The following is a 27652-nucleotide window of genomic DNA, read 5'->3' as shown; positions in this document are numbered from 1 at the left end:
ATCTGAGAATGCACACTTAAAAAAATAAAAAAGATGATTTAACCTTTATTTAACTAGTCCACCTTTCCAAAAGCTATTCAAGGTTGAAGGTCAGAATCCAATGAAATTACAATCAATTGTACCTTTGTGTGAATCATTCTGTGCAGATCCGATTCTGTCTCTTTCCTGTGAATGTGCATTATATTACTGTCTGACGTCATGGACAGCTCCCGGTGATGTGGGATCTTCGTTTCATAAAAAAAAAATCTAGCCTAGTTATATTCACATCAACAACAACAAAAACAACATCACATGAGTTGTATAACCTATGGCTTTTATATAGAGAGTGTCAATGGGGAGCGTGAATTAGAGTAGGACACTATTTATAGGTCCGGTTTGTTTCGTTCTGGGCGAACCGGTGGATTTGTTTTTATGTTTCTCTCCTGGCCGCTAGGGGGCGCGTAAGGTCTGTGGTTTACGTCTTGCTTTGACAGAGGCTCAGAAAGATTCCACACAAATCTCCAGATTCAGTATGAGACCAGTTACAGAGAGAAGTTGCTGGATGAGGAATACTCACATTGTGGTGGTTAAAACTATTATGTGAGCATATAAATGATTGACGCATATCCGGCATGTTTCCTATATATCACATTATCCTCACACAAACAGTCTGCACACGATGCCTAGCAGGAAGCATACACAGCTATAAAATATCAATCTATGATAATAATGTAATTAATTATTGCGTTCTGTTTTCTTATTAGACTAGTAAACGGCATGAGCATTGCCCACACCCCAACAAAAGAAGTTAGGCCTAGAGGTGCTGACTAACGGAGAGTAAACTGAAAGCCATTCAAATAGAGTCGCTATACTATGGAAAGTATAAGCTCCTTGAAATGTGTTGGGAAGTTTGCATAATACATTTCTGGGAATTTATACATAGTGTGCCACTCTTTATTGTTTTCCTAATAGCCAATGCTATTGTGCTTTTGTTGAAAACAATTTAGGACCCTTTCAATGTGCTGCGCGTAAACAACTATAAAGCCCCAACTTCCTCCCCTCTTCCAAATGTCTCTTCCTCGTCAGGCAGGTATTCAGCTCGAACCAGCAACTGGGCTCGAAGCGTCACATCCCAGTGAGCGATATCCAGCATAGACAGACGTCCCAACCGTCCAATCAGGAGTGAGCTCAGCGGGTGTCCGAGGATCCCGTTGGCTGGTAGGGGAGGTGCGCTGCGGAAAAAGCGAATAGTTGAGTGAAGAGCATTCAATAGTGGGAGAGGAGACCGCTGCAGTGTGTGCGCTAAATGGAGCAGATATCACTGGAGAGAAAAGAGAGAGAAAAATCAGATAACAGTGGCTGTTTGAGAATTTGTATAGTTGGAAAAAGATGGTAAAAAAAGTATCGATTACGTGGATTTTTAAATATATTTTTTATTGATTTTGGGCCTATGCTTTTAGAGTCATCTCCTCACTATTATTATTAAGGAACACTCCGCATCATTGGAATGTGCACTGCTGCCGTAACGAGGCGCATCTGAAGCCAGCCGAGAGCTTGTTGATCTCGGCAGTGAAGACAGGATTTGGGGGTAATCAAGCATGTATTGAATATCACAAACAAGAAGGTTCATGTTTGACGGGACTGCTAAAAGGAAAACAGATATCCAAAAGCCTTCTACATTTTTGGGACTTTCCTTGGACTAAGGGTAATGGGAATTGACGCTTTAAATAAAAAAGGATAAGATTTATTTTCTGCAAGTGCACTTGTTCTTTGGCGATGATTGTGCTATTCCTTTTGCTGTGTATCGCGGATGGAGTGGTCTCTCAGATACGCTACTCTGTGCCGGAGGAGGCTGGACACGGCACGTTCGTAGGGAATATCGCCGAGGACCTGGGACTGGACATGACCAAAATCGCTTCACGCCGCTTCCAGGTTGTGCCCAGCTCGCGGACGCCGTACCTGGAAGTGAACATGGAGAACGGGATTCTGTTCATCAACGAGAAAATTGACCGGGAGCAGATCTGCAAGCAGAGTGCCAGCTGTCTTTTACACCTTGAAGTGTTTTTGGAGAACCCACTCGAGCTGTTCCGCGTGGAGATAGAGGTCGTGGATATCAATGACAATCCGCCCAGCTTCCCCGAAACCGACATCACCGTAGAGATCTCGGAGAGCGCGGTCCCCGGTACCCGGTTTCCCCTAGAGAGCGCATTCGATCCGGACGTGGGTTCCAATGCGCTGCGCACATACGACATCACCACTAATAACTACTTCTACTTGGATGTGCAGACGCAGACCGACGGGAACAAATTCGCAGAACTGGTGCTCGAGAAGTCACTGGACAGGGAGCAGCAGGCGTCCCACAGGTATGTGCTGACTGCAGTGGACGGGGGCCAGCCGCCACGGACAGGCACTGCTCTGCTGGTGGTCAAAGTGCTGGATTCTAACGACAACGTGCCCGTGTTTGACCAGCCAGTGTACTCAGTGAGTCTTCAGGAGAACACACCGGCGGGGACCCTCGTTATCCAGCTGAACGCCACGGACTTAGACGAGGGTCAGAATGGGGAGATAGTGTATTCATTCAGTAACCACATCTCCAGCCGCGTCAAGGACCTGTTCGCCATAGACGCGCGCACTGGACGCATCGAGGTGCGCAGTGAGGTGGATTTTGAGGAGAGCAGTTTATATCAAATATTCGTTCAGGCGAAAGATCTCGGACCCAATGCCGTGGCCGCGCACTGTAAAGTTCTGGTGAAAATAATGGACGTAAATGATAATGCTCCTGATATCACATTCAGCACAGTGACCGAGTCGGTGAGTGAAAGGGCAGCCCCGGGCACCGTTATAGCCCTGCTGAGCGTGACTGACAAAGATGCTGAGGAAAACGGAAAGATTCACGTTGAAATCCTCGGTGACGTCCCGTTCAAACTCAAACCCTCCTTTAGGAACTATTTCACCATTGTAACAGATGGACCCCTAAATAGAGAGAATGCTGACTCTTATTCGGTGACTGTAGTTGCCAGGGATACAGGGACCCCTTCCCTTGCCACCAGTAAATCAATCAAAGTGCAAGTGTCGGATGAAAATGACAATGCGCCAACGTTTACGCAACCCATATATGATGTGTATGTGACTGAAAACAATGTGCCAGGTGCTTATATCCACGCTGTGACCGCTCTGGACCCCGATGTTGGACAGAATGCTCTCATTAGTTACTCCATAATGGAGTGCGATATTCAGGGTATGTCTGTGAAAACATATGTGTCAATCAACGAAGAGACGGGCTACCTTTACGCACTCAGATCATTCGATTACGAGCAGTTAAAAGACTTCACTTTCATGGTTCAGGCGAAAGATGCAGGTAGCCCCGAGCTCTTCTCGAACGCCACGGTCAAAGTAATCATCGTGGACCAGAATGACAACCCTCCCTCAGTCATTGCTCCTCTGGGTAAAAATGGCACCGCTAGAGAGCCTCTGCCCCGCTCCGCCGAGCCTGGCTACCTGGTAACCCGTATCATCGCCATGGATGCAGACGACGGAGAGAACGCACGGCTCTCCTACAGCATCCAGCGGGGGAACGAGAACGGCATGTTCCGCATGGACTGGAGGACAGGAGAATTGCGTACTGCCCGGCGCGTCTCCACCAAGCGGGACCCAAACCAGATGTATGACCTGTTGATAGAGGTGAGGGGACCACGGCCAGCCACCCCTCTCCTCCACCGCCAGTGTGTTCGTGGTGCTGGTGGACAGTGTGGTGGAGGACCATCGGGAGAGGGGCACCGCCAAGTCCAAGGAGACCTCGCTGGACCTCACCCTCATCCTCATCATCGCCCTGGGCTCAGTCTCCTTCATCTTCCTCCTGGCTATGATCGTGCTGGCTGTGCGCTGCCAAAAGGACAAAAAGCTCAACATCTACACGTGCCTCACTAGTGACTGTTGCCTCGGGTGCGCCACATGCTGCAGCAGGCATGCGCGAGCCCGCAAGAAAAAGCTCAGCAAGTCCGATATAATGCTGGTGCAGAGCGCCAACGTCACCGGGGCCGGTACAGCTCAGGTGCCAGTGGAAGAGTCCGGGAGCTTCGGCTCTCACCACCAAAACCAGAACTATTGCTACCAGGTATGTCTGACTCCGGAGTCGGCCAAAACCGACCTCATGTTCCTAAAGCCGTGTAGCCCATCTAGGAGCACAGACACGGAACACAACCCGTGCGGGGCCATAGTGACAGGGTACACTGACCAGCAGCCTGACATCATATCAAACGGCAGCATTTTATCAAGCGAGGTAAGAGTCCTCTCATACCTTTAAACTCCAATACCCCCAGCATGTACTTGCTCTCCGTATATTAGATATAGAGTGTGATAACTGCAACATGTGCTTGTCTGAAAAAAAAGTCTCACTACTGCTATTAGTATCTGGATAAAATATTAAATATCATCTGCATTCCGCATTACTAGGACATTTCGTTTCAGTGTCCCTGACATTAATGTTAACTTTCTATATGTTGCATCACCCATTGTTTTAGTAGAGTCTCTCACAAATACATGTATTATTTCCCCCGAACACATAAGTCTGTATATCTTGCTATTACTTTACGTAACGACAATTCAACCCAAAATGATGAATACTAGTTGCTGACATGTTGCCGTTGACAGTCCCGAGGGAGATTATCATTGGAATAGTAATGATTGCATGTTTATGTTCTGCTCAGAAGTGGTTTTGTCGTGCTTTTAAAATAAGATGGATCTGGAGTAATATAATAATACATCAGGATAATGCATGGGTGCCTTGAAGGCTGTGTGTGTGTGTGTGTGTGTGTGTGTGTGTGTGTGTGTGTGTGTGTGTGTGTGTGTGTGTGTGTGTGTGTGTGTGTGTGTGTGTGTGTGTGTGTGTGTGTGTGTGTGTGTGTGTGTGTGTGTGTGTGTGTGTGTGTGTGTGTGTGTGTGTGTGTGTTGTCATGCGCAATGACCGTGTCCCTTGTGAGAATACACACATTTCGCACACCAGTCACGATCGTGCTGAGTCGCACAAGAACAAAGATCCGTCTATAGTTCAGCAAGCCTGAATAGGTGCATCAGTTAATTTTTCTCTTTGGTAGTATATATATGCTGTCGGCTAGTAGGCTTAAAACGACTCTTCTCAAAATATAGATATGAGACGTTTCGTTGTCGAACATCAGCAATAACGTCAAATCTAACGTCAATATCAAAACTATCAATGTCATGTACCAGATTTCTTGTGCTTATTTTGTATTTTAAATCTCAAGAAAATAGTTTGATAATAAAATGCCACCTCGCCCCAAACTCAAAATGTCTCGTGCTTCTCTTTCAGACCAAACACCAGCGAGCCGAGCTCAGTTACCTGGTGGACAGACCTCGGCGTGTGAATAGGTAACGAGCATGCGCACCCGGTGCCCTGCCAGCAGACGTGATTGAGAGTGTTTTTTAAAGTAGCCATTCAATGCCATAGGGGAGAGACTACAAACCACAACCATGCCAACATGGCTCAATACCCAATACTGGTTAATTAATTCACTCTCTCTGCTGCTGCCCACCTGTGTATGCACTCTCAGTCTATGTTGATGATAATGAAGTGCAGGATAATGAATGAATGATGATTTTGATGAAGACGGTGAAAATAAGTGATTCATGTTTTATTCTAACATAATTATTATTTTAATGTACGTTTGAAAATAAAAACAGGCCTTCCACTATCTTCAATACATTAAAGAATGTTCTCTATCCCTCTCTTATCTGTCAGTTCGGCTTTCCAAGAAGCGGATCTCGTAAGCTCTAAAGACAGTGGTCATGGTGACAGTGAGCAAGGCGACAGTGACCATGACGCCACCAATCGAGGTCACTCTGCCGGTAAGTCGAGTTTGTTCGTTCTTGGCTGGTTGCACGGCATTTGATCTCTTATTTTCTCATTTAAAGTGTTGCAAGGCGTGGTATCTGTCCACGGTGCTGATCGGTCGATCATGGTGTGTTTCGAGGCCTATAGTCACTTTTATGTTATCCGCGCCCGTGGCTGCTGCGTGTCTATAGTATCACTGCGCTGTTATCTTCCGATTGTGGTGCTGAACGGAAAGCGACTCACTGCACACTGCGCTCTGCCAAATCTCGACTACTTTCAGAGTTCGCGACTGGCTAGTCGTGTCATAGTCTACTCATTCTCACCATCTCAAATATTGGAAATGTGCTTAGGATTTATTAAATATAGGCTTGAGTGTTTTTCTACCAGCATGTGATATACAAACGTCTCTTGCTTAGGCTACTGTAAGAATGGGCTGTTTTTGGTAGGCCTATATTCTAGTCGTCGTGTGTTTGTGAACTCGCTCTCGCCTGGCTGTAGCTCAATCTCTTTATTGTTTTGAACATGGGAAATGTTCTGAGGGACAATGACGTGCTGCTGAACTTAATCCTGTTGTTAGTAAATATGCAGGTTCGTTAATGAGGGAGGGCCCGCTGCTAAATGGGTACGTGACGGAATTTATAACGAGGAGCTGTTGGCTTGTCATTGGTCGGTGCGGTGTGGGAACGGGACCAAACTGGTTGCGGGCGCAAACAAACAAACGATTCATTCATTGACTGGGCTCTGCCTTCCCGCCTGAGCCCCCACCGCCCCGATCGCGTTCCTCCGTCCACGTCGTCGTTTTATCTGTTCCATCTAAAGGTTCACATACGTTTTTGTTTCAATTGGGCATCTGAGCTTTGAATGGAGTTATCTCTGCATTCATCCTTGCGATTGCTTTGGACCAGCCCCGTCCGTGTGTGTCTATGCCCATGGTTTTTGGAAAGCAACAAGGTCTGCCCTTGGGGATGAACCCACAGCATGCGAAATGAGCCACGTCTAGAAATAATAATGGCACTATTTTAAGCCTGTGAATATACACTGGCGTTTAAAGGGAAGCATCCTGTTTTATGTAGCCCACTTTAAATCTATGATGTATCTAGTTCGCTTGGACTCCTTTATACAAGGCACTTGTCAGATGGAACCCCTTTAAATGTTCAACCAAAAGTCAAGGCATTTAGCAAGGTAGTTTATATCACGCTGCATATTCAATTTGAGCCATAGGGCCCATATGATAGGTAGTACAAGCTACTTCTATATAGACACTACAGGAGCTATACTTTCTTTTTAGTTGAACCCTTCTTTCCTTCATACAGGGCTTGACCAGACTCATAATGCTAAGTGGTGACTCTCTGGCATGGTGTTTAGTGAACTTGCTGTCTTTGCTTTTGACTTTTGAGTACCGTCGTATGGCAATAGGCTACTGTTGCTTTGTTTTCGAAATGATCGGACAACTTACTGTCTTCAAACAGATTCATTGCTGTGCATTAAGTCTTGGTTTGATTAGGATCGTTTATACTGGGGCTTTAGTGTTCTCTGCTTGCACGAGATTTAGACGTAACTATTACTATTAGACGTAGCAATTTGTAAGTCGCTCTGGATAAGAGCGTCTGCTAAATGACTTAAATGTAAATGTAAATGTATTTGCTAAAGTGATAATTGAGTTTGTGACAAGCAGAGATGCTAGAACCTCCGGATTTTTCTGTGTCAGTTGATCTTTTTATTCAACATTTTCATGAACAATTCCTTAGTTTAATGAGGTGAGGGTGAACTTAATTATAAATCGGGTGGTTCAAGCCCTGAATGCTGATTGGCTGAATGACATGGTATATCAGACCGCATACCATGAGCATGACAAAAAAAAAAAACTTTTTACTGTTCCAATTATGTTGGTAACCGGTTTATAATAGCAATAAGGGTGTTTGTGTTATATGGCCAATCCAGAGGACAGTCCTTAGCCATGGTACATTGGCCAAATACCTCACCCCTCATGCTTTAGTGCTTAATTATAGCACTATGATTGTGATTAGAGACTAAAACAATGATGATAATTTAGGCGAATAAATGTTTGTTGATATTAGATGGATTTAAGCAGTGGAATTACATTGATGGTATCAGAGATGATATAGCCTGTCTTATATAGACTGTTATCATGGTTACTATGGATCAACTGCCACCCTACTGTTTGGGAACATTGGAAATAGCTCTCCCTCCCACCTCCCTATTTCCCCCTCCATCCTCCCATTTCCCATCCAGATCCCTTCTTAGGCCCATGGTTCACTTTATCGGCATGGTAATATATGCTATTTGTATATTCTCGCTGAACCGTCATCCATTTTCAGAACTCTGCATACCAATGACCAAATTAAGGATGCAATAAAGTAGGGTGTCAGTCATTTACACAGTCTCTCTCGTTCAAACAATTTGAATTTCTCTCTCTCTCTTCCCCCCCAATTCAAAGGGCTTTATTGGCATGGAAAACATATGTTTACATTGCCAATGCAAGTGAAATAGATGTAAACATTACACTCACAAAAGTTCCAAAATAATAAATACATTTCAAATGTCATATTATGTCTATATACAATGTTGTAACGATGTGCAAATAGTGCAAAAGGGAAAATAAATAAACAGAAATATGGGTTGTATTTAAGATGGTGTTTGTTCTTCACTCGTTGCCCTTTTCTTGTGGCAACAGGTCAGAGATATTGCTGCTGTGATGGCACACTGTGGTTTTACACACAGAGGATATGGGTGTTTATCAAAATTGGGTTTATTTTCGAATTCTTTGTGGATCTGTGTAATCTGAGGGAAATATCTCTCCCTCTCTCTCCCTCTCTCTCTCTCTCCCATCCCTCTCTCCCTCTCTTTATCTTTGTCTGGATATGGGGGATCTTTTGACAGTGCTTTCAGTACATATTGAAGTCAGACTGATATACTGTACACTCATGTTTGTTCCTTAAAATCATTAAACTACTAAGGCCAATAAATATTGTTGGTTTCGGTTCACAACTTTTATTATACTTTCAGTTTTACTGAGGGCAGGTTCATTCTTTACTGAGGGCAGGTTCATTCTTTACTGAGGGCAGGTTCATTCTTTACTGAGGGCAGGTTCATTCTTTACTGAGGGCAGGTTCATTCTTTACTGAGGGCAGGTTCATTCTTTACTGAGGGCAGGTTCATTCTTTACTGAGGGCAGGTTCATTCTTTACTGAGGGCAGGTTCATTCTTTACTGAGGGCAGGTTCATTCTTTACTGAGGGCAGGTTCAATTCTTTACTGAGGGCAGGTTCATTCTTTACTGAGGGCAGGTTCATTCTTTATTCTTTACTGAGGGCAGGTCTATTCTTTACTGAGGGCAGGTCTATTCTTTACTGAGGGCAGGTCTATTCTTTACTGAGGGCAGGTTCATTCTTTACTGAGGGCAGGTTCATTCTTTACTGAGGGCAGGTTCATTCTTTACTGAGGGCAGGTTCATTCTTTACTGAGGGCAGGTTCATTCTTTACTGAGGGCAGGTTCATTCTTTACTGAGGGCAGGTTCATTCTTTACTGAGGGCAGGTTCATTCTTTACTGAGGGCAGGTCAATTCTTTACTGAGGGCAGGTTCATTCTTTACTGAGGGCAGGTCAATTCTTTACTGAGGGCAGGTCTATTCTTTACTGAGGGCAGGTCTATTCTTTACTGAGGGCAGGTCTATTCTTTACTGAGGACAGGTTCATTCTTTACTGAGGGCAGGTTCATTCTTTACTGAGGGCAGGTTCATTCTTTACTGAGGGCAGGTCAGGTTCATTCTTTACTGAGGGCAGGTTCATTCTTTACTGAGGGCAGGTCTATTCTTTACTGAGGGCAGGTTCATTCTTTACTGAGGTCTATTCTTTACTGAGGGCAGGTTCATTCTTTACTGAGAGGGCAGGTTTATTCTTTACTGAGGGCAGGTTCATTCTTTACTGAGAGCAGGTCTATTCTTTACTGAGGGCAGGTTCATTCTTTACTGAGGCAGGCAGGTCTCATTCTTTACTGAGGGCAGGTTCATTCTTTACTGAGAGCAGGTCTATTCTTTACTGAGGGCAGGTTCATTCTTTACTGAGAGCAGGTCTATTCTTTACTGAGGGCAGGTTCATTCTTTACTGAGAGCAGGTCTATTCTTTACTGAGGGCAGGTTCATTCTTTACTGAGAGGCAGGTCTATTCTTTACTGAGGGCAGGTTCATTCTTTACTGAGAGCAGGTCTATTCTTTACTGAGGGCAGGTTCATTCTTTACTGAGAGCAGGTCTATTCTTTACTGAGGGCAGGTCTATTCTTTACTGAGGGCAGGTTCATTCTTTACTGAGGGCAGGTCTATTCTTTACTGAGGGCAGGTTCATTCTTTACTGAGAGCAGGTTCATTCTTTACTGAGAGCAGGTCTATTCTTTACTGAGGGCAGGTTCATTCTTTACTGAGAGCAGGTCTATTCTTTACTGAGAGCAGGTATATTCTTTACTGAGGGCAGGTCTATTCTTTACTGAGGGCAGGTTCATTCTTTACTGAGAGCAGGTCTATTCTTTACTGAGGGCAGGTTCATTCTTTACTGAGAGCAGTTATTCTTTACTATTCTTTACTGAGGGCAGGTCTATTCTTTACTGAGGGCAGGTTCATTCTTTTGAGGGCAGGTCTATTCTTTACTGAGCAGGTCTATTCTTTACTGAGGGCAGGTTCATTCTTTACTGAGGGCAGGTCTATTCTTTACTGAGGGCAGGTTCTATTCTTTACTGAGGGCAGGTTCATTCTTTACTGAGGGCAGGTCTATTCTTTACTGAGGGCAGGTTCATTCTTTACTGAGCAGGCAGGTCTATTCTTTACTGAGGGCAGGTCTATTCTTTACTGAGGGCAGGTTCATTCTTTACTGAGAGCAGGTCTATTCTTTACTGAGGGCAGGTTCATTCTTTACTGAGAGCAGGTCTATTCTTTACTGAGAGCAGGTCTATTCTTTACTGAGAGCAGGTCTATTCTTTACTGAGAGCAGGTCTATTCTTTACTGAGAGCAGGTCTATTCTTTACTGAGAGCAGGTCTATTCTTTACTGAGAGCAGGTATATTCTTTACTGAGAGCAGGTCTATTCTTTACTGAGAGCAGGTCTATTCTTTACTGAGAGCAGGTCTATTCTTTACTGAGGGCAGGTTTATTCTTTACTGAGGGCAGGTTCATTCTTTACTGAGGGCAGGTTCATTCTTTACTGAGGGCAGGTTCATTCTTTACTGAGGGCAGGTCTATTCTTTACTGAGGGCAGGTTCATTCTTTACTGAGGGCAGGTCTATTCTTTACTGAGGGCAGGTCTATTCTTTCATTCTTTACTGAGAGCAGGTCTATTCTTTACTGAGGGGGCAGGTCTATTCTTTACTGAGGGCAGGTCTGAGAGCATTCTATTCTTTACTGAGGGCAGGTTCATTCTTTACTGAGGGCAGGTTCATTCTTTACTGAGGGCAGGTCTATTCTTTACTGAGGGCAGGTTCATTCTTTACTGAGGGCAGGTCTATTCTTTACTGAGGGCAGGTTCATTCTTTACTGAGAGCAGGTTCATTCTTTACTGAGAGCAGGTCTATTCTTTACTGAGGGCAGGTTCATTCTTTACTGAGGGCAGGTCTATTCTTTACTGAGGGCAGGTTCATTCTTTACTGAGGGCAGGTTCATTCTTTACTGAGAGCAGGTCTATTCTTTACTGAGGGCAGGTTACTGACTGAGGGCAGGTCTATTCTTTACTGAGAGCAGGTCTATTCTTTACTGAGGGCAGGTTCATTCTTTACTGAGGGCAGGTCTATTCTTTACTGAGAGCAGGTCTATTCTTTATTGAGGGCAGGTTCATTCTTTACTGAGAGCAGGTCTATTCTTTACTGAGGGCAGGTCTATTCTTTACTGAGGGCAGGTTATTCTTTACTGAGGGCAGGTTCATTCTTTACTGAGAGCAGGTCTATTCTTTACTGAGGGCAGGTTCATTCTTTACTGAGGGCAGGTCTATTCTTTACTGAGGGCAGGTTCATTCTTTACTGAGAGCAGGTCTATTCTTTACTGAGGGCAGGTCTATTCTTTACTGAGGGCAGGTTCATTCTTTACTGAGAGCAGGTCTATTCTTTACTGAGGGCAGGTTCATTCTTTACTGAGAGCAGGTCTATTCTTTACTGAGGGCAGGTTCATTCTTTACTGAGAGCAGGTCTATTCTTTACTGAGGGCAGGTCTATTCTTTACTGAGAGCAGGTCTATTCTTTACTGAGGGCAGGTTCATTCTTTACTGAGAGCAGGTCTATTCTTTACTGAGAGCAGGTCTATTCTTTACTGAGGGCAGGTCTATTCTTTACTGAGGGCAGGTTCATTCTTTACTGAGAGCAGGTCTATTCTTTACTGAGGGCAGGTCTATTCTTTACTGAGGGCAGGTTCATTCTTTACTGAGAGCAGGTCTATTCTTTACTGAGAGCAGGTCTATTCTTTACTGAGGGCAGGTCTATTCTTTACTGAGGGCAGGTTCATTCTTTACTGAGGGCAGGTTCATTCTTTACTGAGAGCAGGTCTATTCTTTACTGAGGGCAGGTCTATTCTTTACTGAGGGCAGGTTCATTCTTTACTGAGGGCAGGTTCATTCTTTACTGAGAGCAGGTCTATTCTTTACTGAGGGCAGGTTCATTCTTTACTGAGAGCAGGTCTATTCTTTACTGAGGGCAGGTCTATTCTTTACTGAGGGCAGGTTCATTCTTTACTGAGAGCAGGTTCATTCTTTACTGAGAGCAGGTTTATTCTTTACTGAGGGCAGGTTAATTCTTTACTGAGGGCAGGTCTATTCTTTACTGAGGGCAGGTTCATTCTTTACTGAGGGCAGGTTCATTCTTTACTGAGAGCAGGTCTATTCTTTACTGAGGGCAGGTTCATTCTTTACTGAGGGCAGGTTCATTCTTTACTGAGAGCAGGTCTATTCTTTACTGAGGGCAGGTCTATTCTTTACTGAGAGCAGGTCTATTCTTTACTGAGAGCAGGTCTATTCTTTACTGAGGGCAGGTCTATTCTTTACTGAGAGCAGGTCTATTCTTTACTGAGGGCAGGTCTATTCTTTACTGAGAGCAGGTCTATTCTTTACTGAGGGCAGGTCTATTCTTTACTGAGAGCAGGTCTATTCTTTACTGAGGGCAGGTCTATTCTTTACTGAGGGCAGGTCAATTCTTTACTGAGGGCAGGTCTATTCTTTACTGAGGGCAGGTCTATTCTTTACTGAGGGCAGGTCAATTCTTTACTGAGGGCAGGTCAATTCTTTACTGAGGGCAGGTCAATTCTTTACTGAGGGCAGGTCAATTCTTTACTGAGGGCAGGTCAATACTTTACTGAGGGCAGGTCAATTCTTTACTGAGGGCGGGTCAATACTTTACTGAGGGCAGGTCAATTCTTTACTGAGGGCAATTCTTTACTGAGGGCAGGTTCATTCTTTACTGAGGGCAGGTTCATTCTTTACTGAGGGCAGGTTCATTCTTTACTGAGGGCAGGTCTATTCTTTACTGAGGGCAGGTCTATTCTTTACTGAGGGCAGGTTCATTCTTTACTGAGGGCAGGTCAATTCTTTACTGAGGGCAGGACAATTCTTTACTGAGGGCAGGTCAATTCTTTACAGTCAATTCTTTACTGAGGGCAGGTCAATTCTTTATTGAGGGCAGGACAATTATTTACTGAGGGCAGGTCAATTCTTTACTGAGGGCAGGTCAATTCTTTATTGAGGTGCAGGTCAATTCTTTACTGAGGGCAGGTCAATTATGTACAGCGGACAGGTCAATTCTTTTATTTTATTACATTTTTTACTTCCCTATTTTTTTCTGAAGAGACACCTAATATGCCTCAGGCAATATCTAATTTCCTAAAATGTCAAGATATATCAAGATGTCTTGATCTGGCTTTTTAGCAGAGACGTTTTTCTCGGAGTGAGTCTGTGTCTTATCACTTCCCCAGATTCTAAATGCCAAATCTGAAACAGATTGATATTCACAAGCCTCCTCCTGTGATTATTGGATATGGAAATATGTTCATTATCCAGGGTCAGAGGTCACCGTCCCATTGCTTTGGTGAATATCTAAAGAAGTGCAGGTACCACTTGTTGAAATGAGAGTAAATGTATGATCTATGGAGTCTATTAGTAGATACATAATTCAATAATACAAACTTTCTTTCATTGTTGTGGATGTGCTGACACTCAATGTGATGGTGTATTTGTGGATGTTCATTAATATTTAATAAGGAACTCACTCGTTAGGAAGCTCAGCATTTTTCCAAGCTGTTAGCGAGCCAAATGTAATCCTCTTTGTAATAAAGCAAATACCCCCCCCCCCCCATGCTGACCTGTGGAAACACACACACACACGCACGCACGCACGCACGCACACACACACACACACACACACACACACACACACACACACACACACACACACACACACACACACACACACACACACACACACACACACACACACACACACACACACACACACACACACACACACACACACACACACACACACACACACACACACACACCGCAGTCTGAAGCCTAATCAGTCTGTGTACCACAGGATTATCTGAGGATACTCTTGGGGAGCAGTTTGGGTTTTACTCAGACACGCACATCAAATGACATAAAACATGGACTACGCCAAATTGACTTAAAGATTAAGTTAGGCAATACCCTGGTTTTACTTAGTGCAAAAATATTAGTATCTATCTGAATTGAACCAGACACTGATTATTTTTGATATTGTGTTCCACGATGGGCTATTCATGGATTCACTTGCACTATACTGAAGAATGAACTCAGAATGAACTTCCTCTTTGACAGAACATTGAAGGACTCAGGTTGACTTTTTTGTTGTTGGTGTTATTGCATGGACAGATTGAAAGGACATGAGCAGCCAAAGTAATCCAATACTTTTGAGCCTGTGGTTTAAATGATCTAATACCTTGGTCACAGGAAGCTCAGAGAGTGTAGTAGTGTGGTGTTAATGGTTCTAAACACGTCTCTAAACACGTCTCTCACTCTGCATGACCAGTCGTACCTGCTGAGATATCACAGAGAGAAACTACCACAGAATGTCACAGCAATGATTCAATGATTGTAGCCTGTTTCTCTATTTCCCAATGGCAAAAAATATTTAAAAAACTACACACACATTACATAATGCATGAATACACCAGGCATAATTTATAGTCCAATATTTACATGTGTTTTGGGGAAGGGGGATTAGGGGGCAAGTGTTTAAATTGTGCAGTATTTAGCAATCCGAACAGGAATCTGATAGCAGCAGTTGTGATGTGTGTGTAGCATGAATGTATATATATATGTGTGTGTGTGTGTGTGTGTGTGTGTGTGTGTGTGTGTGTGTGTGTGTGTGTGTGTGTGTGTGTGTGTGTGTGTGTGTGTGTGTGTGTGTGTGTGTGTGTGTGTGTGTGTGTGTGTGTGTGTGTGTGTGTGTGTGTGTCAGTGAGTGAGTGAGTGAGTGAGTGAGTGAGTGAGTGAGTGAGTGAGTGAGTGAGTGAGTGAGTGAGTGAGTGAGTGAGTGAGTGAGTGAGTGAGTGAGTGAGTGAGTGAGGGCATGTGTGTTAATAAGGTGTGAAGAATCAGGGCAGGTGGTCAGTCAGGTTCATGTGTTCCTCAGTCTGATGGCTTGTAGATAGAAACGGTCTCTTAGCCTGTTGGTATCAGACCTCATGCTCCGATTTCATCTGCCCGACAGGGTGTGTGGGGGTCCTTGATGATGCTGCGTGCCCTCCTCAGACACCATTTAGAGTAAATCCTGGATGGGTGGGAGCATGGTCCCAATGATGCACTGGGCTGTCTTCATCACCCACTGGAGGGCATTGCGGTCGTGGACAGACTAATTCCCGTACCAGGACGTGATGCAATCGGTCAGGACGCTCTCGATGGCGCAATGGAAGTATTTGGAGAGGACACGGGTTGGCATCCCAAATGTATTCTGCCACCTTAGGAAGTAGAGATGCTGTCAGCACCTCTTGACAAGAGTGGTGATGTTGTTGGTCCAAGTCCACAGTGAGGAAATGATAACTACTGACTCCCTCTACTACCATTGATGTGGGGCGGGGCATGTTCCCTCCTCTGTAATAATCAACTCTTTTGTTTTACTGACTTTCACTCACCTCTTCCCTATAGGCTGACTCGCCGTTGTTGGTTATCAGGCCTACAACTCTGGTGTCGTGGGCAAACTTGATTATTGACTTCGTGTCGTGGAAATGTATTTTAGCAGTTTTGGTTGGTTTTCACAAAGGGCTGTTTTTATTTGAATCCTTCCTTAGTGTATCGGTAGAAAGATGAGGTAGAAATAGGAAGACGATAACCTCGTGACCTTTCCCTGTGCATGCTGGGCTTTCTAGTAGAGTTTTTGCTGTTCTGTGAGGTTGATAGTTTATCTCTCCACGTATGCTGCTGTTTCCTTTGATCTTGTACGGTGAAAAAGAGAAGCCTGCAATGAGGAATTAGAGATCTGAGTCTACACGTGCACACGCACGTACGCACACAGCAGCAGCTTTGTGTGTATTTATGTTTGTGAGTGAGTGTATGTGTGTGTGTGTGTGCGCACGTTTCCCCTGCTTCCTTTTTTGTCTTGTTTCAAGATTAATTGATTATTACCTTTATGACCACTAACTGTCTTTTCTCCCTCTCCATCTCTCCTCCCTCGAACCCATCCCCAGGCACTGATCTCTTTTCTAACTGTCTTTTCTCTCTCTCCATCTCTCCTCCCTTGTTCCCATCCCCAGGCACTGATCTCTTTTCTAACTGTCTTTTCTCTCTCTCCATCTCTCCTCCCTCGTTCCCATCCCCAGGCACTGATCTCTTCTCTAACTGTCTTTTCTCTCTCTCCATCTCTCCTCCCTCGTTCCCCTCCCCAGGCACTGATCTCTTCTCTAACTGCACGGAGGAGTGCAAGGCACTGGGACACTCCGACCGCTGTTGGATGCCCTCCTTTGTGCCCTCCGACGGGCGCCAGGCAGCAGACTACCGCAGCAACCTGCACGTGCCAGGCATGGACTCCGTGCCCGACACTGAGGTATTTGAAAGCCAAGAGCAAACGGGCGATAAGTCATTCTCCACCTTTGGCAAAGAGACCCCCCTCAGCCACCACCACCAAAACCACCTCCACCTCAGCCACCACCATGCCACCCACGCCAACCAAGCCAAGTTAGAGAGGAAAGCGTTTGAGGCACTTCTGTCTAGCACGCGAGCGCCTTACAAACCTGCCTATTTGAGTGAGTATCCGCTTTGCACGGCAGCTCTGTAGCTAACCCACTCTATTCTCTCAACCAACCAACCCTGATCTGATGATTGACTTGAACAATACAAAAAAAATCAAATTATATTTCTTCCCCCATTGGCTGGAAGTGCCATGAAATTCTTTCACGTGCGCTGACCCATCTAATTTACCCTCTTGACAGTCGCTAACTAACTCTCTCTCTTCCTTTCACACATATTCATTATCGCTCTCTCTATATGTGATGATCTAATCCTCCGTCACAGTCTTCCATATCACTTCTTCCTTCCACCAACAGCAGCAGCCCCATCTATGTGCCTTTTGAATTTAATGTGCCATGATCAATTAGAGTAGAGGTTGGAATCCATAGGAGAGTTTTGACATCGCCGAGACGTTGAAATGATGGATGATTTGTCCCATTATAGGGAGATGGGTGTGTTAATATACACGATGCTTCCTTCGCTCCGAAAGGGAATGAAAAAAGGAGTGTTTTTAATCTGCTGAAAAGAATAGAGGGCTAAGAGATTACCCTCTCGCTCCTTTTCTTCTGACGGTATTACTGTAGCTCCTAGGATCAAAACCGTTTAAGATAATCAGGGAAAGCAGAGGAAGGAGGAGGCACATTTCCATGGGGAATTTCTGTTTCCAAACTCCCTTTTCAAAGGGCACAAAGAGAGACATCCTCATCACTGCAATTTGGTGATAATGCTTAATTATAATTTTGTCAGCACTGCCTTAAGAGTTGCACGTTCTTTCACCGCTCATCAGAACTCGCTAGAAGAATTCTCAAACTGCTGGAGTCTCCCCTACCACTGTAATTCCCAGCCGCAGCATGGGGCACTACCTCTGATGAATACAGATGAGGGAGAGACTCCATAAAGATAAAGATGTCGACTTCCTCTCTCAGAGGCTATTCTCATTGACAAAAATTTAAGGAGAGGCAGCGTGATGAGATGTACAAGTTACATAATATGTACATAAACGTTTCAATTGACACGCCATCCTTGCCTTACCTGTTGTTCTGGCTGGCAATGTGACATTGTTGCCCTGCAGCTCCACATCTACCGTAATGATCAGTACCATAGTAGCTAGTGACTAGCCAGGAAGCTTGCAAGCTATTCAACAATGCGAGCATCTTTTCCTCTATAACATACTATCTACACTCTTGAATAATGCAATCGAACCGTATCACTCAATTGAATAATGCAACCATTTGCTCGTTGGTACACACATGAGCTATATGTAGCTTGCAAGACAATAACACAGCTAGCTAGCTATGCTCGCTAGTAACATTAGCTAACATATCAAACATGAATGTTTACCTCTCTCATATATATATATACACACACACACACACACACACACACACACACACACACACACACACACACACACACACACACACACACACACACACACACACACACACACACACACACACACACACACACACACACACACACACACACACACACACACACACACACACACACACACACACACACACACACACACACACACACACACACACACAGTAAAGTTTCATCATATTAAAAGTTACATCAGAACAAACCAGGCTTCATTTGATCAATATCGTGGAAGTCATTGTATGAGGTAAACCCAAAATTGCAACTGAAAATGTTGAGTGAGTTGATCAGTTTCTTGCTGCATTCTCCCTTTCTGAAAAATACAGTGACATTTTCAGAATGTATTTATTTTAATTTTATTTAAACTTTATTTAACTAGGCAAGTCAGTTAAGAACAAATAATTATTTACAATGACGGCCTACCCCAGCCAAACTCTGACCCGGATGACGCTGGGCCAATTGTTCACCGCCCTATGGGACTCCCAATCACAGCCAGTTGTGATACAGCCTCAAATCGAACCAGGGTCTGTAGTGATGCCTCGAGCACTGAGATGCAGTGCCTTAGACCGCTGCGCCACTTGGGAGCCTCAAATTCCAGACTCCATTTCCTTAGAATGTAAAAGGCTACTGCCATTACAGGAAAAAATATCTATAAACAAGTCTCAAATATAAGGACAATGTTTATACATTTCAACTGTTTCAAAAACCTTGCTCTGCTATTAATATTTTTACCATATGAATGTTGGGCTCAATGAAACAATTCTGTTGACATTGTCCTGCATAGAGGGGGCAACTGTTGGGCGAGTGTTGCACGTGACCTCCAGAGGTATCTTTCGAGACGTGAGAAATACGCTCTTTTACATTACACTAATGGCTCTCGAAAATCGATACCTCTCAAGAATCTCTTGAAATTCTCCTTAATTCTCGTCAATTACAATAGGCCCTCAGTCTCAACCCCTATTCTTCTCCTCTCTGTCTCAGCGACTACACATGGGCGTAGAGCTAATCACCACAATACATTCCTTATTTAGGGGATGTCTGGCAGGGGGTCTGGAAGGGGGAAGAAGAGGGGGGATGGGGCGGTATCCTCATGATACTAAGAGTCTGTGTCTTATTTTGGAGGGGAGTCTGGAAGGGTGGGTGGGGATAAGATGGGGTGTCCCCATGATACTAAGAGGCTGTGTCTTATTTTGGATTGGAGTCTGGAAGGGGGAGTGGGGTGGGGCGGTGTAATCCTCATGATACTAAGAGACTGTGCCTTTCCCCTAATCTGATAAAGTCATCTGGAGACACAGAGCCCCTTGTAGCCAGAGACAGCGGTCGGTCATTACCCTAATCAAACAGTGATGACATAGAGCTGCTGCTAGCTGGGGGATTGTTGAGCTGTCATGGGGAAGGGGGAGAGGGGGGTGTTGGGGGTAAGGGGTGTGGGCGGAGGGGGAGCTCCATTTGTTTCCATGTTGGCCGTGGCCCATTTGAGTTAAGGCCCATTGTTGCTGTCCTAAATAAATTGAGCAAGAAACATTCTCAGAGACACAGACCCATATTCACACGCATTATCAATGAGAGATTTCACAGTGTGGAAATAAATGGTTCCAGAAGAGAACGGATGAAGGGCTTCCTAACCTTCCTAACCTTGTTTTCTTGACTGTCTTACAACACTGAGTAAATAAATGAAGGTTCCTCTAGATGCATTGTCTGTTTTTCTTTTCTCTCTCAGACAAACTTGATCCCTAACCAGCATGTGTTCTCTTCTTGCAGCGAGGAAAGGGGTTTGCTAGCTCCTTTCGCGTGGACATACCAGAGACCGTATGACTTTGCACAATCAGTCAAAACAACAAAAACTAAAAAGAGCATCAAGTTCCAGACTCCATCTCCTTAACTGTTCCACGTCTGACTGACATTCCCCCTACGTAACATGGAACTCTGTGGACAACATTCCCTCCGGAATTCTCTTGGAACACTGCCGGCCTTGGAAACTACTACCTTTTGGACTCTGGAGGGGTTGGAAGTGGTGGGGACAGACAGAGAGACAGGGTCAGGAGACGGACAGACAGACGGCTCTGCACGTGGACCCCACCGCTCTCAGCAGGACTGAGACAGAGTTGAAAACACAACTAATAGAGGGGGGAGAAGGAAGAGGAGGAGGATGAGGATCCCTCCTCTCCAATCTATGTGTGCCTGTTTACAGCACTAATGTACATCTTTAACAAATAAAATAAAATAACATTAAAAAAAGAACAAAAAAAAAAAAGACAAAAATGAAAAACCAATTGGAAAAGGAACGTCGACGTCACTGAGCCCTTTAGATGTTTATACTCACAGCAGAAGCCAGTTGTACAGGAGATCTTTGTGCATTTTAAATGCAATACCACTGTTTTAGACTTGACTGTTTTTCTATTCAGTTTGTGTGGTCAGGTGTCTTCTCCTCAGATCTAAAGTACTTCAACTTTGTAAGGAAAGATTGTGGGCTGGATTATGAATTTTCAAGGTCCGTTTCTTTTTCTTCTTTTTTTTCTCCATCACATAGTGGATCTGAACAGTGATGGGCTTCAACCTTTGAATTCTGAGCTGTTTAGTAGTTTATATCATGTGAGAAGTGTTTAATGTACTCTTTTGAAAAGCTTCAAAATGCATATAAATCTATATATAAATCTATCAATATATACTTTTTCTGAAGGTGTGCTATCCATTTGGTGGGTTTTCCTATTCTGTGTAGACAGAGGTCCATAAGCTGCTTAAAGTGCTGTAGAAGGGACGATCTAACAGGTTGGGGGTGTTCTTTACCATGAAAACACAACAGCCTTGTCTGCCGCGTGATCGTTTTCATCCGGTTTGATTTCATTTTTTTTTTTTTTGGATATTGAAAGTTGAAACTCATGTCTATAAATAAAATTAAAGGCGGTAATAATTTAGATTGAATTCCATGGTAATTCTGTGTTATTGTAACCAAAAAAAAAGGGTCAATTAAAAAGAACAAAACAAAAAGTGGCCATATAATGAAAGGTGTTGTGCACTTGCAGTGCAAAATCAAATATGTGCACATACACACACTCACATACACATGCACACACATACACACACTCACATACACAGACTCTCACACACATACACACACTCACATACACAGACTCTCACCCACACCATTATGCCAACAATAAATCAAAAAATGAGAAATGTACAGTTTGTCTCATGTTGTTTGATTTTCGATAACTTGGGCGGGTTTACATCCAATCACAGCGAAGGGAATGTCTGATATCCTGACCTCTAGTCCCAATGTGTATTCATTGTATGTCAGCGCCCTTAGATCATTTCAATTCATATTTGACTCTGTAAAGTGTCACCTGTTTTATAGGACATGGTGAGTTTGTTTTCACATTCTCTATTACTCTTGATTTTACATACACCCCTTGTACACCCCTTGTACACCCCTTGTACACCCCTTGTACACCCCTTGTGATTCTTTCATCTGGTGACAGATACACGGTAAGGACATGTTCTTTTTTCGAGGGAGGCTTTTTGACAGCGTCTGAATGGAGGAAGGCTCCAGGCACAGTTGGGTTATGGAATACATGGAATACATGCCGCAGCTCTGGAAGATTACAGGTCTCAATTGGACACCCACGTTCTTCGGCTTTCAACGGAGTTCCCCATTCTGACAACCGCTAAAGAGAAATCAAGGAAAATCTATGTTTATATGCGAGTGGTGAGAAATGCCTATATAGGCCACACAATGATGGCATATGTTAACTAACACACTGTGGCCACATGATTCTTTCAGTCGTTTGTCAGTCTGGTGCGTTTCCTCGCTAAAACCTCATTTTAAAAAAATGACATGTTTTTTTTAATCTATTCTTTTCACACAGAACAAGTGTTTAAGATTAAACTTCTGCCTTCAATTATACAGTACACGTGTACTCTTCCTGAAGTGGCAGTAACGACACATAAACAAGGTGGAGTAAGATATTAGCCACAGATGGTGACGAACCAATAGCAGAGTCTAAATGAGAGACATAATGACATGTAATCCTTTATAATCTCACATGTTTGAATATTCATTGATGTTTTTCCACCAGAGATGTGTTCAAATCTGATAAACAGGAGGTATTCAAATCTATATTAATCTTTGGCTCACAGTCTACGTCAAAAAACATAACATGTACAGCATCTTTACTGAGTTCATATTTATTCAAGTCTTAAGTAACAATTGGAAATCTACATGTAGAATAAATATAAATCAAATGAGTTGACATCTGCCTCTTGACTATCCTTTATTCCGGCATAATGAGGGCAGAACTATCAGCTCTGTTCTGCTTAGATTTAGAAGGACACTTTGACGAACATATGCGGTATAATCATGTCTACTTTCTTCCTAAACGGAACCCATTATATTTGACCTCAGTCACTCAGGTTCATCTCTTTCGTATTCCAAAGGTTTTCATTTCCACATGTATTTATGAACACAAGGCTCCAAATGAAAAAAAAAGCATTAGAGTATAATGAAATCTAATTGAAGAACAAAAATAAATGACTTACAATTTCCAAAACAGGACAGAAGATTTAGAAAGGGAGAGAGGGAGAGAGGAACAGAGAGAGAGAGAGAACAAGAGAGAGAGAGAGAGGGCAACGTGAGAGAGTGAGGCTGAGAGACAGAGAGAGAGAAGGAGACTAACATGCTTTTTATATTCCTGGGTGCATTCATTATTAACCGAAAGTGAGTTTCAAAGTCACTCATTGCACAAAGACAGAGAGGATTAGGGAGTGCCAACTTCTATGTTGGAGTGCTCTGCTTTTCACACGCAGACACCAAAAGACTTAACACAATGGCTAGCTCTCAAACCCTCCATTCATCAATGCTGGAGAAATAAAATAAACGTATTAGCAAATGATGTGACTGTGAACAGATGCTTAACATGCTACCTGAAGGTTGATTAGGGATGTTCTGGGGGGTTTCAAGTGTTTTTTTTTCATCAGAGTTACCATGATGTAGTGTAGTCTACCAAGAGCAAATACCACCAACTGTGGTTGAGTTGTATTAAAGAGACTTGAATGGAAGTTTTTTTCCATCATATTGATTGAGGACATTAGTAGAAGCACACCAAGACAAAACTCTTCCCCCTCAGGAGACTGAAAGATTTGGCAATGGTCCCCAGATCCTCAAAATGTTTTACAGCTAGCACCATTGAGAGCACTGGTTGTATCACCGCCTGGTATGGCAACTGCTCTGCATCTGACCGTAAAGCGCTACAGAGGGTACTGCAAATGGCCCAGTACATCATTGGGGCCAAGCTTCCTGCCATCCAGGACCTATATAATAGGTTGTGTCAGAGGAAAGTCCATAAAATTGTCAAAGACTCCATCGGTACCCCCTGTTATAATGTTTTACTTTAGTTTATTTGGTAAATATTTTCTTAACTCTTCATGAACTGCACTGTTGATTAAGGGCTTGTAACTAAGCATTTCACGGTAAGGTCTACACTTGTTGTATTCGGCGCGTGTGACAAATACACTTTTATTTGATTTGAGTACAGAAAACATTGCTTCTAAAGGATTCTTCCACTGTCCCCATGGGATAACCTATTTTGGTTCCAGGTGTAATACTTGTGGGTTCCAGGTAGACCCCTCTGTGGAAAGGGTTCTACATGGAACCAAACAGAGTTCTACCTGCAACCAAAAAGGGTTATTCAAAGAGTTATTCTATTGGGACAGCCGAAGAACCCTTTATAGGGTCTAGAGAGCACCTTCTTTTCCAAGAGTGTAGTTACGGAACAACTTTTTTTGAGATGCAAAACCTTTACCTTGCAAGAACAGTTATGCTAATATACATTTACCTTCAACTGTGATAGGGAGTTCTTTTCTCTATGATCACAAGCTATTGAAGGTAGTAACAGCTTGATCCCAACAGATATCCCCACAGAACAGAACACATGTTCAGTGTCTTTCGTCTTTCTCCCCCCTCTGTCAACCTCTCCCCTCCTTCCTCTTCCTCCTCTAACACCTCCTAGTCTGTTATCGCTCCATTTGTCTCTTCTTAGAAGTGGCGTATTTTGCGGCGGGCGTTTTTTTCTCCCCTCTCCTGCCCCTCTGGAATCCAGAGACAGAGGTTGAGCATAGCAGGAGACGACAGGCAAGAAGAAAGGAGGAGGAACAGAAGGGGAGGTTGTTGGTCTTTCTCTCTCTCTCGTTCTCTGGAAAGGTGTTGTACGTCTGCTCACAATCTCGATGTGCTTCCCTCCACTGGGAGATGTTTTTGAAGGTCCCGGCTCTTCTGAGGCGACGGCGAGATAGCACACTGTCTTCTGTTGGGAGAGCTGGGGTGAGAGGGGGAAGCAGAGTGTGAGGAGGTGGAGTGGGTGTGTGGGGGTTGGGGGACATTAGGGGCCTGTCGGGACATTGGGCAGGGTCATGGGGGACTGATGAGGTGCTGAGACAGGATTGAAAGGAGTAGGATTGGAATGCAATGGCAGCGAGTAGTGTGGAGGCCATACTTCCCAGGTGTGGTGGGGCTGTCTGAAAATCCTGCAGGGGATAAAAATATAAAATAACACACTGTTGAACAGAGGCCTAGTGTTACCGTTCAAATTGGTTCACATTCTACAATTGAATTCATTTGAAATTAACCCTATTTTCTTTCTATTTTTTCATATACCCCCTGATATAAACTAAATTTACACAGCCCACTACATTCTGCTTTCTCACTCACAACAAACAGCAGGACAATGAAATGCTCGACCCACAGGTACATCCATGCAATTGACACACACACACACGCACGCACGCACACACGCACACACACACACGCACACACACACATGCACACACAGAGAGACAGCTATTAGCCTAGGTTCTATCCTGACCAGGGAACAGCTTCCTGCTGTGTGGATCAACAGACCATTACCCCCATCACTAACCCCTCTCCAGGCCTCCCTTATCCCCCCTGACCCCTCTCTGCCTCAGCTACACCTTCCCCGGCTCCATCTGGGGTGTCCTGGTGCTGGGGAGAGAGACCAGGGATAGGGACTGGTTAAAGTCAATCCCCCTAGAGAGAGAGAGAGAGAGAGAGAGAGAGAGAGAGAGAGAGAGAGAGAGAGAGAGTCTTTCATGTCTCCCTCCTCCGTTAGTTATTTCCGCGAATCCCAGATGGATTGTCCAAGCTGAGAGAGAGAGAGAGAGAGAGAGAGAGAGAGAGAGAGAGAGAGAGAGAGAGAGAGAGAGAGAGAGAGAGAGAGAGAGAGAGAGAGAGAGAAATAGACTGTTAAGGACATGGTTCATCAACATGACAGGGAGAGAGTGGATGAGACGAGGAGAGAGAGCGAAAAAAGGACAAGAAAACAAACAGGCTGATTCCTTGGTGAAATATTGAATACTAGCCTGAGGGAGCTATTGTGGTTTTGCAAGTCTAATTTCCAGTTTCCACTCCTACTTATTTTATGTCGTCTGGACAATGATTCCAATTTCAAGTGCAAAAGGAAGGAAATAAATGATAATGCAATTATGTAAGTTGGATATGGTTTAAGTAAATTGATAAAAGTTATGGACTGTAGTACTTACTTTCACTCTCGGGGTAGTTATTTTACGATGTTGTTCTCTGAATGTACTTTAACTGGTATGTTAGGGATCCCGAGTGACACAGCGGTCTGAGGCACTGCATCTCAGTGCTAGAGGTGTCACTACAGACCCTGGTTTGATTCCAGGCTGTATCACAACCGTCCGTGATTGGGAGTCCCATAGGGCTGCGCACAATTGGCCCAGCGTCATTAGGGTTTGGCTGGGGTAGGCCGTCATTGTAAATAAGAATTTGTTCTTAACTGACTTGCCTAGTTAAATAAAGGTTAAATAAAAATTACATAAATAAATGAAGTTAAACAACACATCTTACAAGCTATTTTTGTTGCCTGCAACTGAATTGCTTCTTGACTGCTCCATGAAACACCCCCCGACTAACAAGAAAGTCATCTGCAACGTGGTTGTATCCAGTTGAAACGTTTCAACTTTGTGCAACTAGTTGCAAGCAGCAGCCAATCAAAACAAAATGCTTTTGTGTCAGGATCCATTGGAAGGTTCAGAACTCCAGCCCAGTTGTCATGTCAAAAACACAGCTGTCAGTACTGCAGAACCATGATGAAGGTGGACAGAAGAAACATGACCAATCCTGGCACCAGGGCTATTAAAGGTTTGTGTACATGGTTTGGAAGTCAATGAAGACCATTTTTTAAGTAAACCTAGACCTCCCTCTGACCAGTTTCAACTAAAAATGTTCAACATGAGCTGCACTCTCTAGCAAGCTTGTTGCTAGCTTGGTTAGCTCATCGCTAGCTATCTAGCTAACTTGATCAAACAGTGCTGGCAATTTCGTTTAGTCTTGCTAGTTAAATTGTACAGTCAGCATTTTGTCTAAATCAATCCTCATACAATAACAATTAGGTTGGATAAACAAAAATGTGTGAAATTACGATGGAATGCAGCAGATGACTTGGGGTGAGTTTAGAATTCTCAAACAATATGACAGAGACAGCTTCAATCTGATTGGCTGTTGCATGCAATTTTAATTGTGATTGAATTGCTTCAAATAACAGCAAAGTTGCTTGAGATGATGTCACTTGCAACCTTCAGCTGCAACTAAAATTGTGTGTATCTTTGTGTAACTCCAGCCTTAGACTCTAAGTGAAATGATCGAAGTCAATCTCCAGCTACTGTATAGCCATACTGTATAGTCATAAACAGTATGACACATATCCTACAGGGTTCAACTGCAATACTGTTAACAAATCTGAAGTATACAGTGTATGTTATAAAGTATCTCTGTGTAGAGTATGGTAAGTTCTTTGTAAAGTATGATAAGTTCACTTGATACTTTCCATACGTGACAGAGCGCTCCTAGCATGCTTCACCTCACCACAAGGTTCCACACCTCTCTGTTTCCCTCTCTTCAATGGGGTCGACATGACCTTCCTAATGCTCTCTGTTTCTCTCAACTCAGCCTGAAAGTGTTTTCTCTCTTTTCTTCTCTCTCATCTCTCTTCTTTGACAAAACTGAATAGTGCACTTACTGTAGATCCGTAGCCTGATTTCCCAGATATTGGAACCAGTCCAATTCTTGCTGTAGGATGTTCAGAAAAGCTCTGGATCCCCTGGCGAGCCCACTTTAACTAGCTGAAGTAGACTTGAAGTAGACAGACTGTTGGTCTTTATCAAA

General features: G+C 43.8%; 1 protein-coding gene across 1 annotated transcript; it reads left to right on the top strand.

The window, feature by feature from the left end:
* Nucleotides 1–1259: 1259 nt before the first annotated feature.
* On the top strand, nucleotides 1260–22644 carry LOC123993404 (protocadherin-10-like). The gene is given in 6 exon segments (XM_046295516.1): nucleotides 1260–3666; nucleotides 3668–4258; nucleotides 5306–5364; nucleotides 5735–5841; nucleotides 16731–17087; nucleotides 20218–22644. Coding segments are annotated over 6 exon segments (3045 nt in total). The 5' UTR covers nucleotides 1260–1755; the 3' UTR covers nucleotides 20238–22644.
* The last annotated feature ends 5008 nt before the right edge of the window (nucleotides 22645–27652 follow it).

This window comes from Oncorhynchus gorbuscha, linkage group LG13, assembly GCF_021184085.1.
Source record: "Oncorhynchus gorbuscha isolate QuinsamMale2020 ecotype Even-year linkage group LG13, OgorEven_v1.0, whole genome shotgun sequence".
Taxonomy (NCBI): domain Eukaryota; kingdom Metazoa; phylum Chordata; class Actinopteri; order Salmoniformes; family Salmonidae; genus Oncorhynchus; species Oncorhynchus gorbuscha.
The sequence above is the reverse complement of the archived record's forward strand: the minus strand, read 5'-3'. Positions and strand labels throughout refer to the sequence as shown.